At 39.6% G+C, this 15,167-nt stretch overlaps 1 protein-coding gene across 17 annotated transcripts in view; it reads right to left on the reverse strand.

Moving 5' to 3' along the window:
- Positions 1-15,167, reverse strand: part of RNF38 (ring finger protein 38) — a 156,088-nt gene that overhangs the window by 14,020 nt on the left and 126,901 nt on the right. For all 17 annotated transcript variants that reach the window (XM_058444993.1, XM_058444991.1, XM_058444990.1 and 14 more), the window contains 4 exons: positions 5,962-6,129; positions 4,520-4,690; positions 1,024-1,185; positions 598-704 (listed from right to left, as the gene is read on the reverse strand). In XM_058444993.1, the coding sequence (XP_058300976.1) occupies positions 598-704; positions 1,024-1,185; positions 4,520-4,690; positions 5,962-6,129 (608 nt within the window). The remainder of the gene's footprint in view (positions 1-597; positions 705-1,023; positions 1,186-4,519; positions 4,691-5,961; positions 6,130-15,167) is intronic.

Below are 15,167 nucleotides of genomic sequence, written 5' to 3' on the forward strand. Positions count from 1 at the left end.
ACTAAAAGTACAAAAATTAGCTGGGCATGGTGGTGCACGCCTGTAATCCCAGCTACTTGGGAGGCTGAGGCAGGAAAATCACTGGAACCTGGGAGGCAGAGCTTGCAGTGAGCCGAGGTGGCACCACTGCACTCCAGCACAGGCGACAGAGCGAGACTCCGTCTCAAATAAAAAAACAACAACAACAACAAACAAACCTACCCATGGCAATTTCTGTTACAGACCAACTTAATCCAAATACAGTAGTTCTAAGACAGAAATAAATAATTTTTTTCCTTTCCCCCTAAGAAAAACAGCACTAAAAGCTGAATAATCAAGACTGGTGGTAAGTGTTATCAGTTGTAAAAGAGGCAAAAAATCTTAACCTTTTCTGCTTCTTGATTTGTTAAACCTATTTTTTGGCTCACAGATTTCTTCCTTCCCCACTTCTCCTATGTTACTGTTCTTTCTTTCAGCCTTAACTGGCTCCTCCCACCCCACCCTTTAACATTAAGACAAATAACTAACACACCGAAAGCTACAGACCACAAAGACATTCACAAAGGAAAGAGAATCTCAAGAGTTTCAAAATTCAGAAATCATTAAGAAAGAACTTACAACACATATGGCAGTAAGCTGGGATGATAAGGGGGAGGTGGTATTGGCTGCTGGGATCGGTATCTACTACGTCCTGTGAGCCTCCGAGGCATAAATGGAGGATAAGGCTGCAGGGGGAAAAATGTTAAGATTTAGAATCACTCTACATTTACAAATATTCTGTCAAATAAAGTATCTAATTAAAAAAAGACAAACAGTAAAGTTCTTTATTGTTCAAGGTTTTAATATTCCTTAAATACTAACTTATTAATGGATGCAGCAACCATTTTAAACCATACACTCAGGTGTATTTCTAAATATAACTTTCCAACTGAATGCTGTCGAGAATACATATAATTCTAAATATGGTGAATTATGCTAAAACATAACTCAGAGCAAGTAAGTTGCCAAAGCAAGTAATTAACATAGTACTTTATGAAAACTTACTACTCCAAAGGACACCTCCTGATGCAAAGGATCATGTGTTAAGAACTGCAAGGGAGCTGATGGAGGTAATGTTGGGGGGTGGGCTGATGGAGGGTAAGTAAAACCTCCTACTGGAAGATGTTCTCCTAAAAGTTCCACTTCATTTTCTATCCTTTGCAGAGGCTGAGGAGGAGAAAAAAAAAAAAAAATATATATATATACACACACACACACACACACACACACACACACACTCTCTTCCTGTGTTTAGACAGATTATGCTTTATAATAATCACAAATTTAAAATCCCAAAATGTCTCTAAGGCCATGTATCTCTTGATGTTCACATGAATCTAAAATTCATACAAGTAAACATATAGACTACAGTAAAATCTTCCTAACTTTGATTTCAACAAGGTTTAAAACATGTTATTAAACATTTCCATTATCCTCTATTTATTTTACTATTTGAACCTTCTCTTAAAATGAGAAGGCAAAAAGTCATCGAATAAGCCAATTATAGGAAAATTAAAATTACTTTTTCAGTCACAGCACCCTAACCTAAAGGATTTTCAGACACTTAACCTTTCACAGATGAAACAAAACAGGATGTGCATTTATAAATCAGAAACAGGGCTAAATGAGATATGGTACAGAGGCATTATGCTGTGCAGAAAGATTATGGGCTTCTGGACATTAGAATCTTGGTACTGTCACCAATCAGCCATGTTAACTTTCAGATAAATTACTTAATCTGAACCTCAGTATTGTCATCTATAAAACTGGCATGTTCACAGCCTACTTCAAAACTGTGTAGTTAACACTGAAGCAATGTAGTGCTATGCAAAGCACACAGAAGATATGTATTTTTTTTTTTTTTGAAATAACAGCTCGGCTGGGGGCGGTGGCTCACGCCTATAATCCCAGCACTTTGGGAGGCCGAGGCCAGTGGATCACCTGAAGTCAGGAGTTTGAGACGAGCCTGGCCAACACTGGAAAACCCTGTCTCTACTAAAAATACAAAAATTGGCTGGCCGTGGTGGTGGACACCTGTAATCCCAGCTACTGGGGAGGCTGAGGCAGGAGAATTGCTTGAACCTGGAAGGCAGAGGTTGCAGTGAGCCCAGATCGCCCAGATCACACCATTGCACTCTGGCCTGGGCAACAAGAGGGAAACTCTGTCTCAAACAAAAACAAAAGCCACAAGAAAACAAAGAAGAGTTCATTGAGATATAACTGACATATGATAAAAGGAATTCAACTGAATGGGTTTTTGGTTTATTAACAGTTATGTAACCATCACCACTATCTAATTCCAGAACATTTTCATCAGCCCAAAAAGAAACTGTATACCCATTATCAGTCAATCCCCATTTCCCCAAGCCATTAGCTTTCCATTATTTGTTTATATATTTATTTTTTGAGACAGAGTCTTGCTCTTCTTGCCCAGGCTGGAGTGCAGTGGCGCCATCTTGGCTCACTGCAACCTCTGCCTTCCGGGTTCAAGCAATTCTCCTGCCTCAGCCTCCTGAGTAGCTGGGACTAGGGGCGCCCACCACCACACCTGGCTAATTTTTTGTATTTTTAGTAGATTTTAGTAGAGACAGGGTTTCACCATGTTAGCCAGGATGGTCTTGACCTCCTGACTTTGTATCCACCATGCACGGCCCAGCTTTCCATTTTTATGTATTTGCTTATTCTACACGTTTCATGTAAATGGAACCAGTTCATTTAAATAGCAAGAAGCTATGTCTACCTTCTCTGCTTAGCATAATGCTTTCAAGGCTCATCTGTTTCGCAGACTTTATCAATGCTTCACTCCTTTTTATGGGTGAGTATTACATTGCATGGATATACCACTCTTTCGTCACCCATTTATCAGCTGATGGACATTTGGATTGTCCACTCTTTGACTATTAAGAATAGTGCTATTACTACATTTGTGTACACATTTTCATGTTGATGTTTTCAACTGAATTCTCTTAGGCACATTTATTTTTAAATGCTAGTCTGACTTCTTCCCTTAGTTACAGAATAGCAACATGTTATTCAAATATAAGTAAATACTAAGCTTTAATTTGGAAGCCTATGCATGCTTGAGAGAAATCACAATTGCTTACACTATGACAACACTAGTGAAAACAAAGTCTTGATATGGCTATGTGACTGGACCTTTAAAAGAATTCCAGATTTAGATACAAATGACAGCTGAATTTTGCTTTAGCCTTGAATTCCCAGATACTGGAAACTGAGAGGGAGAACATCCTGGCACAAATCCTATCCTATTTCCAAGAAAAGATTATCTTGCAGAAGCAATTCTACCTCTTCTGATGAGCCAAACTTGTGTCATAATTGCTTCTACAGTTTTCAGGACAGCAGCCTCTTTGGTATCCAGCATGGTATAGAAATCCTTAGTAAACAATGGTAAGACTCTGCTATAATAAACTGTCAAGTTCTTTCCACAGAGCTGAAGTCTTCCACTTTAGCCATTTCTGTAGGTTATCTCTCCTGTTTCTCCTTAATGTCTGATGGTTTTGATGCTGAACCTGGCCTATCGAAACAACTGGACCTTTTTTCCTGTGCCCTTCTTTGTACTTATATAGTACTTACATCTCCCAGTGTCCCAAAATAATATGCCTCTCAACTATATCCCAGTCCCAAGACAGAATTAACTATGTTAATAGACTACCTCATCTGCTTTTTCATCACAATATAGCGAAAAACCAGGCCTTCAGAAAAAGTAACTGAGGTTCAGAAAGGTTAATTTCCTTGCTTAAATGAATACAAATATTATTCTAACAAGTATTAATAATTTTATAATATTTTCATTTTCCAATTTAGAACCACATAAAAAGAAAAAAAAAATACAACTAAAAACTTTTCTTCAGATTTACTTCCTGAAGGACTGCAGATGTAATAGAACACAAATTTAGACCAGTGACATTAAAATAACTAGAAAAATTTAAGAAACCAGAAATTTAAGGTAAATGTTTATACTAATTTGTGTATGTTTGGATTCCTTTAATTCTTTTAAGAACCAGAAGAATGCCTAAGTTATTATGTTTGTTTGTTTATTTTGGAGACAGAGTCTCACTCTGTTGCCCAGGCTGGAGTGCAGTGGCATGATCTTGGCTCACTGCAACCTCTGCCTCCTGGGTTCAAGCGATTCTCATGTCTCATCCTCCTGAGTAGCTGGAATTACAGGCACGTGCCACAATGCCTGACTAATTTTTGTATTTTTAGTAGAGACAGGGTTTCACCATGTTGGCCAGGTTGGTCTTGAACTCCAGACCCTAGGTGATCTGCCTGCCTTGACCTCCCAAAGTGTTGGGATTACAGGAGTGAGTCACTGCACCTGGCCAAGTTACTGTGTTTAAGTGTGCCATTTAAACATAGTAACTTAGGCATTCGTCTGGTTCTTAAATCCACTAAGGTTATATGCCTGGCCTAAACATTCTGAAAAAATTAAAAATTAATTAAAAACTAAACATTCTGACATAATAGTAGAGATACCTACCGATCGTGATTGCTGTGTTTGGAAAGGGACAAACTGGCCTGGTGGTGGCAAATGAGGAGGATGATGGGGAGAAAGGTGAGGAGGATGTATAAGAAATGGATCACTAGAAATAAGGGGTGGGAATGCAGCATATGGTACTGGTAAGTGCTGAACTGAACATGCCTGAAGCATCTGTAAGAGAAACCGTTACAGTTTGGTTAAAAATATCAGAATATATAATTAATTTAAAAGGATAGTGAGATTAAAATCTGTAATTGTCACACCTCCCCCAAAATCATGAAAATGTTTTTAATAGCTTATATTAACAATGAAATACCAGTGTATTTTTTTATCTACTAGTAAAGTAATGGTACTAATAATCTGTACTTTATATAATTTTTACAAATTGGTTGAAATACTTGAGCCTTTTAAACATCTATGAAACAGGGTTGGGGCGGGGTGGGGGGAAGTGCTGCAAAGAAGAGGAAACTCTCTCTAGTTGGTTTAAGATGTAGCAAACACTACTGGTATTTCAAGAAACTCCCCTTTTCAATCCAGTGGAAATCTTTTTCTTCCTAGGATTTTTATAAGAACACAGCTCTCAACTAATTGCCTTAGAATCTCTCAGTATTTTAGTTCGCAAATTTGGTACAATGTTTCTATTACTGAGAAAGCAAACCTGAGTAAATTAATCTGTTAAGTTAGTATTGGTATAAGTGTGCGTTTGCTTTAATCTCACATTCAGAGCAACGTATTAAGAGTTACATTTAAATTTTGCTGTGATTTCCTTTGAAGACATTGTTGACCTTAGATACATCATTTAAATACAGCGCCCTCATTTGTGAAAGGAGGCTGAACTGAGATTAAAGGACAAAGCATAAGCTTCAGAGGCAAGAAAAAAAAAGTGTGACTCTCTACTCTCCTATACTGGCTGTCTCTACGGCACTAAGCAAGTCATTTAACTTTTCAGATTCAGCGACTAGAAAATGGGGGATGATGCTACTTTCATCATAGGTTTCCTATAGTAAGGAATAAGACAAAGCACTCAAAGTGCCCATTAAAACTCAGTAAATGCTGAGACTCTTAAGTGTTGAACAACAAGGTCTCTGAGACTTAGGCTGACCTTCATTGGCTTTAATTATAAACGGTGTTGATATATGAGAAAACATGGTTTGACCCTCAGGATATCCAAATATGTATAAGTTAATTAATGTAAAAATATATCCGGTTACAAAGCTAATTTTATTAAATGGTTACTATAAGGATACTACTGAGACTTTTATTGCAATAAAATTGGCCTTTTTACTTGAACGTGAAACTACAAAGACAGTCTCTTAAATTTTGTTTGCTTATATAATGCAGTTAGCCTCTCTAAAGAGGGTAAGAGTGAGTAAGTTACAAAACCAAATTCAGGCTGGTGTGCTTAATAGTAATATCTAATGAGAACAAAGATATAGACTTACTGGAGGAGGCACACTACAGACAGGGAGGTGCTGTCCACTGAAAACCACAGAGCATCCTGGGACCTGCTGTGTACTACAAGCAGGGATGTGCTGGCCTGTGCAGAGTGGAATCCCATGTGGTGCCACTGTTGTTACTGTGTAAGAAACAGGGACTGTCCCTTGATGGAGCTTTAAAGGAAAAAACAAATGAACAAACTTTAGCTGTTTAGATAAAATGTTAACTATTCAAAATCAACATTTGGTCATTTATTGGCTCCTCTCTCAGCTACACAGATTTTCACAATGTACTCTCCAATAGTTTCGACCAGAATATTCGTTGTCTTTGTATGGGAGAGTTGACTATTTCAAGAGTATATACTATTCCCACAAAATTGGGGCTAAACTCCTCCCTCAAATGACTTGAAAAGCCCAGGGAAATAATGGATTACTATATTAACTCTTCTAGCCTATCCTATAAGGCAGAATAAAAAGAACTGGAATCATTAAAGCTTGTATCTTCCATTATTTGGTCACATTCAAAACAAATTTTAATTACAACTAGTGAAACAATGCAAAGTATATTAAAAAAAAAACGAAATCTCATTTCCCACCTAGCCAATCTTATTCCCATCCTACCTGCCACCCAGAGGCAAATGATGCTGATAACATATCCTTCTTCTCTTTCTCCATGAACATATGAAAGCACAATTACACATAAAATGTCACGTTTATTTGTTTTTGTTTTCTTAACAGAAATGAGATCATACTACCCTGCAACTTTGTTTTTCCATTTAATACTACATTGCAAGTATGTATGCAAGGGAGTTAAATGTAACTTGTTCTTTTTAGTACTAGCCAGATATTTTAAGAAACACTTGCTTAACACAGTCCTATCATATGGTGTTATCAACACACGTTCAAATTGTTTTCAACTCTTTTGCCAGTATAAACACAACTGAAAAAAAATATGGTATTAGTTTGGCCAGGCACGGTGGCTCATGCCTGTAATTCCAACACTTTGGGAGGCCGAGGTGGGCAGATCACTGGACGTCAGGAGGATGAGACCAGCCTGGCCAACATGGTGAAACCCCATCTCTACTAAAAATACAAAAAATTAGCTGGGAGTGGTGGCGGGTGCCTGTAATCCCAGCTACTTGGGAGGCTGAGGCAGTAGAATCACTTGAACCTGGGAGGTGGAGGTTGCGGTGAGCTGAGATCGCGCCATTGCACTCCAGCCCGGGCGACGGAGTGAGACTTGGTTTAAAATATAAATAAATAAATTTATATAAATGTATTTTATTTATCTCAGAATGATTACTAGGTAAAGGGGTGAACGTTTTTTAAACTTTTACATATACTGCCAAATCATCTGCAAAAGGCTGGATGGAATATGCCACACCCCGACAGTAACATATGAGGGCCCATTTCCCAGGCTCTTTACTCAGAAGTAGATGTATTTGCATTACAAGCATGCTTACCCGAGTGAAAAAATGGTATCACAGCAGGTTTGCGTTAAATTTGCATTTCTCTGACTAAAAAGGTTGACCATCCATTAACATTTTATTAAGCATTTAAATTTTCTTTTCTGTCAATAATCTCTATCCTCTGATCACTGCCCATTTTCTTTTCCTTTTTTTTTTTTTGAAAGAGGGTTTGGCTCTGTCATCAAGGCTGGAGTGCAGCGAGTGTAGTGGCACTATCACGGCTCAATGCAACCTCCATCTCCCAGGCTCAAGCAATCCTCCCACCTCAGCCTCTGGGGTAGCTGGGACTACAGGCACACACCACCACATCTGGGTTTTTTGTTTTTTTTTTCTGGAGAGGGAGTCTCACTCTGTTGCCCAGGCTGGAGTGCAGTGGTATGATCTTGGCTCACTGCAGCCTCTGCCTCCCAGTTTCAAGCGATTCTCCTGCAGCAGCCTCTCAAGTAGCTGGGATTAGAGGTGCCTGCAACCACGCACAGCTAATTTTTGTATTTGTAGTAGAGATGGGGTCTCACCATGTTGGCCAGACTGGTCTCGAACTCCTGACCTCAGGTGATCACATCTGGCTAATTTTTAAACTTTTTTGAAGAGACTCACTTTGAATGTAGAGTCTCACTTTGTTTTCCCAGCTGGTCTCAAATTCCTGGGCTCAAGCGATCCTTCTGCCTCGGCCTCCCGAAGTGCTGGGATTACAGGTGTGAGCCGCTGCACCTGGCCCCATCGATCTTCTACTAGGTTGTCATAATCATTTGTAATTTTTTAATTTAACAGGTATATGAATCTATTGCTTGTTGTGTGTAATGAAAATATTTTCCTAGTCTATGTTTTATCTTTTGATGAGATCCTTTATTTAATGGCATATTTTTGTCTTTTGTGATTTTTTTTTTTAATGTAGCCAGAGTGTAGCTTTGGGGTTTCCTTTACTGATGAGGTTATAAACATATATTCCTATATTTCCTAATTCTTTAGTTTTTTATATTCCAAAAGACTTATTTTTGTTTATAAAGTAGGGCTCTAATTTTGCTTGCACATGGACAATTATACTTGCTCCATTTATTAAACCATCTTCTTGCCTCTACAGTGAAATACCGTCTTTTTAAAAATTCATTAAGTACGCACATATTCCTGGATTTCATGCTGCTTTAATTACAGTATCTTACTAGAAGAGTTAGCATCTGGTAAGAAATTCTTCTCACCATACATCTTTTCATTTTTTGGCATTTTCACACAGTTATTCTTACGCATAAAATCAATTTTATTCACTTCCAAAACCCATTAGTATTAAGATTGTACTAAATATGTTATTTTACAATGGACTGAATTTTGTATTTTTTTTTTTTTTTTTTTTTTTTGAGATGGAGTTTCGCTCTTGTCACCCAGGCTGCAGTGCAATGGCACAATCTTGGCTCACTGCAACCACTGCCTCCTGGTTTCAAGCAATTCTCCTACCTCAGCCCCCTGAGTAGCTGGGACTATAGGCATGTGCCACTACACCTTTTTTTTTTTTTTTTTTTTAAATTAGAGACAGGGTTTCACCATTTTGGCCAGTCTGGTCTTGAACTCCTGACCTCAGACGATCTGCCTGCCTCAGCCTCCCAAAATGTTAGGAATATAGGTGTGAGCCACCGTGCCTGACCTGTATTAAGACTTTTTATATCCAGAAACATTATGCCATTACGTTGAGTATCACGGTTCTGTCTTTCAAGAAGAAATTAAGTTCTCCTTCAGCCCCATAAGACAGGATTGAAAAAAAAAAATTAGTTTTCTTCAAAAAGATTATTATTAAATTTATTTCTCAAAGTTTATTATTAAATTTGTTCCTCAAACTGTGGTTTTGTTATACTGACAAGAGGTTATTTTTCTCTATTTGCATGTCAAAGCGGTTAGTACGAAGATAATTTTTATTTATATTATCTTGAATATATCAACCTTACCAACTTTAAAATTCTAGTATTTTTTAAAAACTTAGAATCTCCTTTCCTAGGTATACAACTACAGGATGAGCACCCCTTTTCTGAAATGCATGGGACCAGAAGCATTTTGGATTTTTTTGAATTTTAGAAAATCTGCATTATACTTACCAATTCGGCATCTCTAATCCCCAAATCTGAAATCCAAAATGCTTAAAATAAACATTTCCTTTGAGTGTTGAGTCGGTGCTCAAAAAGTTAGATTTTAGAGCATTTCAGATATTCAAATTAGGGGTGTTCAACCTGAATAAGGTTCAACCCAACTATCATCTTTTTGTGTTAGCAAACTAGAACCTTCAATAATGTGTATAAGTACCTATATATCTGATATTAATGGAAATGTATGATGAATTTTACCAATAAAACTATTGATTTCTGATAAATAGCCTTTGTCACAAATACCACCCCCGCACCCCGACCAACTGCATACACATTTTTTTGAGACAGAGTCTTGATATATTGCCAAGGACGGAGTGCAGTGGTGCCATCATGGCTCACCATAGCCTCAATCTCCTGGGCTCAGGTGATCCTCCCACCACAGCCTCCCAAGTAGCTGGGACTACAGGTGCATGCGACCACACCCAGTTAATTTTTGTATTATTATTTTTGTAGAGACAGGGTTTCACTGTGTTGCCCAGGCTGTTCTCCAACTTTTGAGCTCATGTGATCTGCCCACTTCAGTCTCCCAAAGTGCAGGGATTACAGGCATGAACCACCGCGCTCTGCCAAGTACCATATTTTGCTGAATCCAAGACATCAGATTGTATAGTCATTTTTCCCCATACTAAGAAAAATAATTCTATTTTACTAACATAACACTTAGTCATATATATATATATATATATATTTTTTTTTTTTTTTTTTGAGATAGAGTCTCGCTCTGTCACCAGGCTGGAGTGCAGTGGCGCGACCTCAGCTCACTGCAACCTCTGCCTTCTGGGATCATACCACTCTCCTGCCTCAGCCTCCTGAGTAGCTGGGTCTACAGGTGCCCGCCACCACGCCCAGCTAATTTTTTTTGTATTTTTTAGTAGAGACGGGGTTTCACCGTGTTAGCCAGGATGGTCTCGATCTCCTGACCTTGTGATCCGCCCGCCTCGGCCTCCCAAAGTGCTGGGATTATAGGTGTGAGCCACCGCGTCCGGCCAGATTGTATAGCCATTTTTTCCCCATACTAAGAAAAATACTTTTGTTTAACTAACATAAAGCTTGGTCACTTATAAATTTTATATATTTATTAGAAGCACTTTAAATGAGATCATACAACACTTCAGCATTCACAAAAAGGAAAATATAAGTGAAATAAAGTAGTTAGTTCTAATAAGTTCTTCACTTTCAGAGTCTGACTCTGGTGAATCACTTTTACTTTCAGTGTCATTGTCTGGTTTTCCCACAAAAGGTTCAGTGCCATGAAGGGAGTTGGTGATGCAGCGTTTCTTAAAACTATCCATAAAAGAAACAAAGGCTACTTGATGCTAGATTCTTAAGTCAGGGGTGTAATTATATAGAGCTTGTCTACTTTTGACTCCTGCTTGGAGGTTTATGTTAAACTCACCTCCTGCCACACCCCCTAAACACTATCACTTAATCCCTATGGGTTAACTGCAAGACATATGATGCACAGCACAAGCAATGAAGACTGTGTCACAACTACTGCTTGGCTGACACCAAGATTAAGATGCCATCAATCGTGAGAAGCATCCGTCCCAAATTCGGAGATGTTAAAATATGGAAACAGTACATTTTAAAATCAATGAAATAGGGCCGGGCGCAGTGGCTCACGCTTGTAATCCCAGCACTTTGGGAGGCCGAGGTGGGTGGATCGCTTGAGGTCAGGAGTTTGAGACCAGCCTGGCCAACTAAAAATACAAACAATTAGCTGGGCGTGGTGGTGGGCACCTGCAATCCCAGCTACTCGGGAGGCTGAGGCAGGAGAATGGCTTGAATCCAGGAGGTGGAGGTTGCAGTGAGCCAAGATCGAGCCATTGCACTCCAGCCTAGGCAACAAGAGCAAAACTCCATCTCGGGGGTGGAGGGGGGAAGAAGTTTCACATTTCTTTTCAGAAACTTCATTGTAAAATACAAGCAAAGTACCAAAGTACATAAAGCATGAACATCAAGACTACAAAACAAACAAAACTCATCAGATGAACACTCATGTAACCACCATGTAGGTCAATAAACAGAACATTGCCAAAATCCCCCAACGACCCCCCTCAAGGACCCTTTCCTGGTCAAAATGATCTCACAGCCATTCTTTGATCCCAGTTATCAAAGGAATCACTATCCTGATTTTTCTGGTAACCATTTTTTTTTTTCTTTTGAGACAGAGTCTTGCTCTGTCACCAGGCGATCTTGGCTCACTGCAACCTCCGCGTCCCGGGTTCAAGTCATTCTCTGGCCTCAGCTTTCCGAGTAGCTGGGACTATAGGCGTGCACCACCACACCCAGCTAATTTTTTATTTTTAGTACAGACGGGGTTTCACCATGTTGGCCAGGATGGTCTCGATCTCCTGACCTCGTAATCTGCCCACCTCGGCCTCCCAAAGTGCTGGGATTACAGGCGTGAGGCACCACACCCAGCCCTAATCTGTTTTTCTTTATGGTTGTACCACCGAGGCTTGAACCCCAACCTAGTCTTTTGTTGGTTAAATATCTTTTCGCTGTCTTCACGGTGACTGATTGTTTCAGTCTATGAGGCGGAGGTCTTGCTCTATCATCCATCCATCCTTATCTACCTATGTATCTATCTATGAGATGGGGGTCTCACTCTGTCACCCAGGCTGGAGTGCAATGGCACAATCACTTGGGCTAAAGGGATCCTCCAGCCTCCGTCTCCTAAGTAGATGGGACTACAGTGGAGCACCACAGTGAGAACTTTTGATGAATACAAACCTTTCCAAAAAAACAGACATAGAAAGCTACTATAAACAATCCTGTAGAATTTTTTCTGTGGGGACATATGCACTCAATTCTCTTGATTACACCAAGAATGGAATTACTGGATTACTGGGTAGGTGTATGTTTGACATGATTAGAAACTGACCAACAGGTTTCCAAAAGATCATGCTACTTTTTACTTCCACTAGCAATAGAATTGTCAGTCTTTTTAATTTTGGCCCTCAAAATGTCACGTTTTCATTTGGTCACCCAACTGTCCCAGAACCACTTATTAGCAATTCTGTCTTGTTCCAACTCACCTACATTCATCAAGTCATATGCCATGTATATATACTCACACGTGGCTTAACGATGGAGATACATTCTGAGAAATGTGTCATTAGGTGATTTCATTGTTGTGCTAACATCACAGAGTGTACTTATACAAACCGAGATGGCAGAGAGCCTACTACACACCTACGCTTATATGTTATAGCCTACTGCCCCTAGGCTACAAACCTGTACAGCATGTTGCTGTTGCTATACTAAACCCTGTAGGTAATTATAACACAAGGGAAGTACAGTTAACCCTTAAACAACATGAATTTGAACTGCACGGGTCTACTTATATGCAGATTTTTTTTTCTTTTTTTTTTTTTTTGAGACAGAGTCTCACTCTGTCGCCCAGGCTGGAGTGCAGTGGTGCAATCTCTCTCACTGCAACCTCCACCTCCTGGGTTCAAGCATTTCTCCTGCCTCAGACTCCCTTGAGTACCTGGGATTATAGGCACCCGCCACCACGTCTGGCTAATTTTTGTATTTTTAGTAGTGATGGGGTGTCACCATGTTGGCCAGGCTGGCTTGAACTTTTGACCTCAAGGGATCTGCCCACCTCAGCCTCCCAAAGTGCTAGGATTACAGGCATGAGCCACTGTGCCCTGCCCACATTTCAATAAAAGTTGCATAAGTGTACCTGCCTCTCCTCCACCAGAGACAGCAAGACCAACTTCTCCTCCTCTTCCTCAGCCTACCCCACGTGAAAACCACAGGGACGAAGACCTTTATGATGATCAACTTAATGTATTTTATGATTTTTTATCACACTTTCTCTAGCTTACATTATAAGAATACAGTATATAATATATAAAATATGTATTAATCAACTATGTTATTGGTCAACATTAGTCTATTAGTTTTTGAGGGAGTCAACCGTTATATGTGTATTTTCAACAGTGTAGAGGGTTGGTACTTCTAACCCCTGTATTTGTGTATCTAAACACAAAAAAGATAGAGTAAAAATATGGTATTATAAACTTGTGAGACCACTGTTGTATATGTGGTCTGTTGGTCAAACGTTATTATGTAGCATATGACCATATTCACAGAAAATGTGTTGGCTTCTAGGTTTTATATTCTATTTCATTAGCTTATTTGGCTATGCTGGCATAAATGTCTTTATTACCATAGTTTTAAAATAATTCCTGGTAACTGGAGAAGCTACTTTGCCCACCTGTTCTTTCATGACTAGAACAGTGGTTCTCTAATTACAGTGTGCATTAGAATCACCTGGAGGGCATGGTAAACTAGATTGCTGAGTCCCACACCCACAGATCCTGATTCAGTAAGTTTAGTGTACAGTCTGAGAATCTGCAGTTCTAACAAATAATCTAGGTGATGCTGCTGCTGCTCAGCTGATTCAGCTCATACTCTGAGAAATAACTGGTCTAGACCTTAAGACCAGGGTGTCAATGGGCCAATTATTTCTTAAAGAGCTAGAAAGTGAATGTTTTAGGTTTGTGGGCCATGGTCTCTGCACAAAGTAGCCAAAGACAATATGGATGAACAAATAGGTGTGGTTGTGTTCCAATAAAACTTTACAGAAACAACTATCAGTTCACTTTCTATGGCTATAGACAATTTCAGGTCTTTTAAATTGTCACTAAAAATATAGAATCATCTTCTCAAGTTACACCAAAAATCTACTGAAAATTTATTTGGGATTATACTAATTCTATTACGTGCCACTTTTAAGAACTAAGAGCCTTAAAAAAACGGGATCTTTCGAGTCAAATCTCTCGTTTAAATAAGTTTTCCTGTGGTCAGGCGCGGTGGCTCACACCTGTAATCCCAGCACTTTGGGAGGCCAAGGCAGGCAGAACACCTGTGGCCAGGAGTTTGAGACTAGCCTGGCCAACAGGGTGAAACCCCACCTCTACTAAAAATACAAAAAATCAGCCAGGCACGGTGGCAGGTGCCTGTAATCCCAGCTACTCGGGAGGCTGAGGCAGGAGAATTGCTTGAACTGGAGAGGTGGAAGTTGCAGTGAGCCAGTATCTCACCATTGCACTGCACTCCATTCTGGGCAAGAAGAGCAAAACTCTGTCTCAAAAAGTATGTAAGTTTTCTTTAAACTCTCTCAATAATGCTTTGGTTTTCTACACAGTGGTTTTAAACCACTTTTGTTAAGACTGATACTTTTTTTTTTTTTTTTGAGACGGAGCCTTGCTCTGTGGCCCAGATTGGAGTGCAATGGTGCAATCCTGGCTCACTGCAACCTCCGCCTCCTGGGTTCAAGCAACTCCCCTGCCTCACCCTCTCGAACAGCTGGGACTACAGGTGCGCACCACCATGCCCAGCTGATTTTTGTATTTTTAGTAGAGACGGGGTTTCACCATATTGGCTGGGCTGGTCTCAAACTCCTGACCTTGTAATCCACCCGCCTTTGGCCTCCCAAAGTGCTGGGATTACAGGCACGAGCCACTGCTCCTGGCCAAGACTGATACTTAACTTCTTTAGTATTACTATGATTTTTTCACTGGTATTTTTTCTTTGAATTTTTATTAGAGAATTTCAAATATGTTCAAAAACAGTAGGATAAACCCCCATATCCACC

Source organism: Hylobates moloch, unplaced genomic scaffold (genome assembly GCF_009828535.3).
Source record: "Hylobates moloch isolate HMO894 unplaced genomic scaffold, HMol_V3 SCAFFOLD_10, whole genome shotgun sequence".
In the NCBI taxonomy this organism is placed as follows: Eukaryota; Metazoa; Chordata; class Mammalia; order Primates; family Hylobatidae; genus Hylobates; species Hylobates moloch.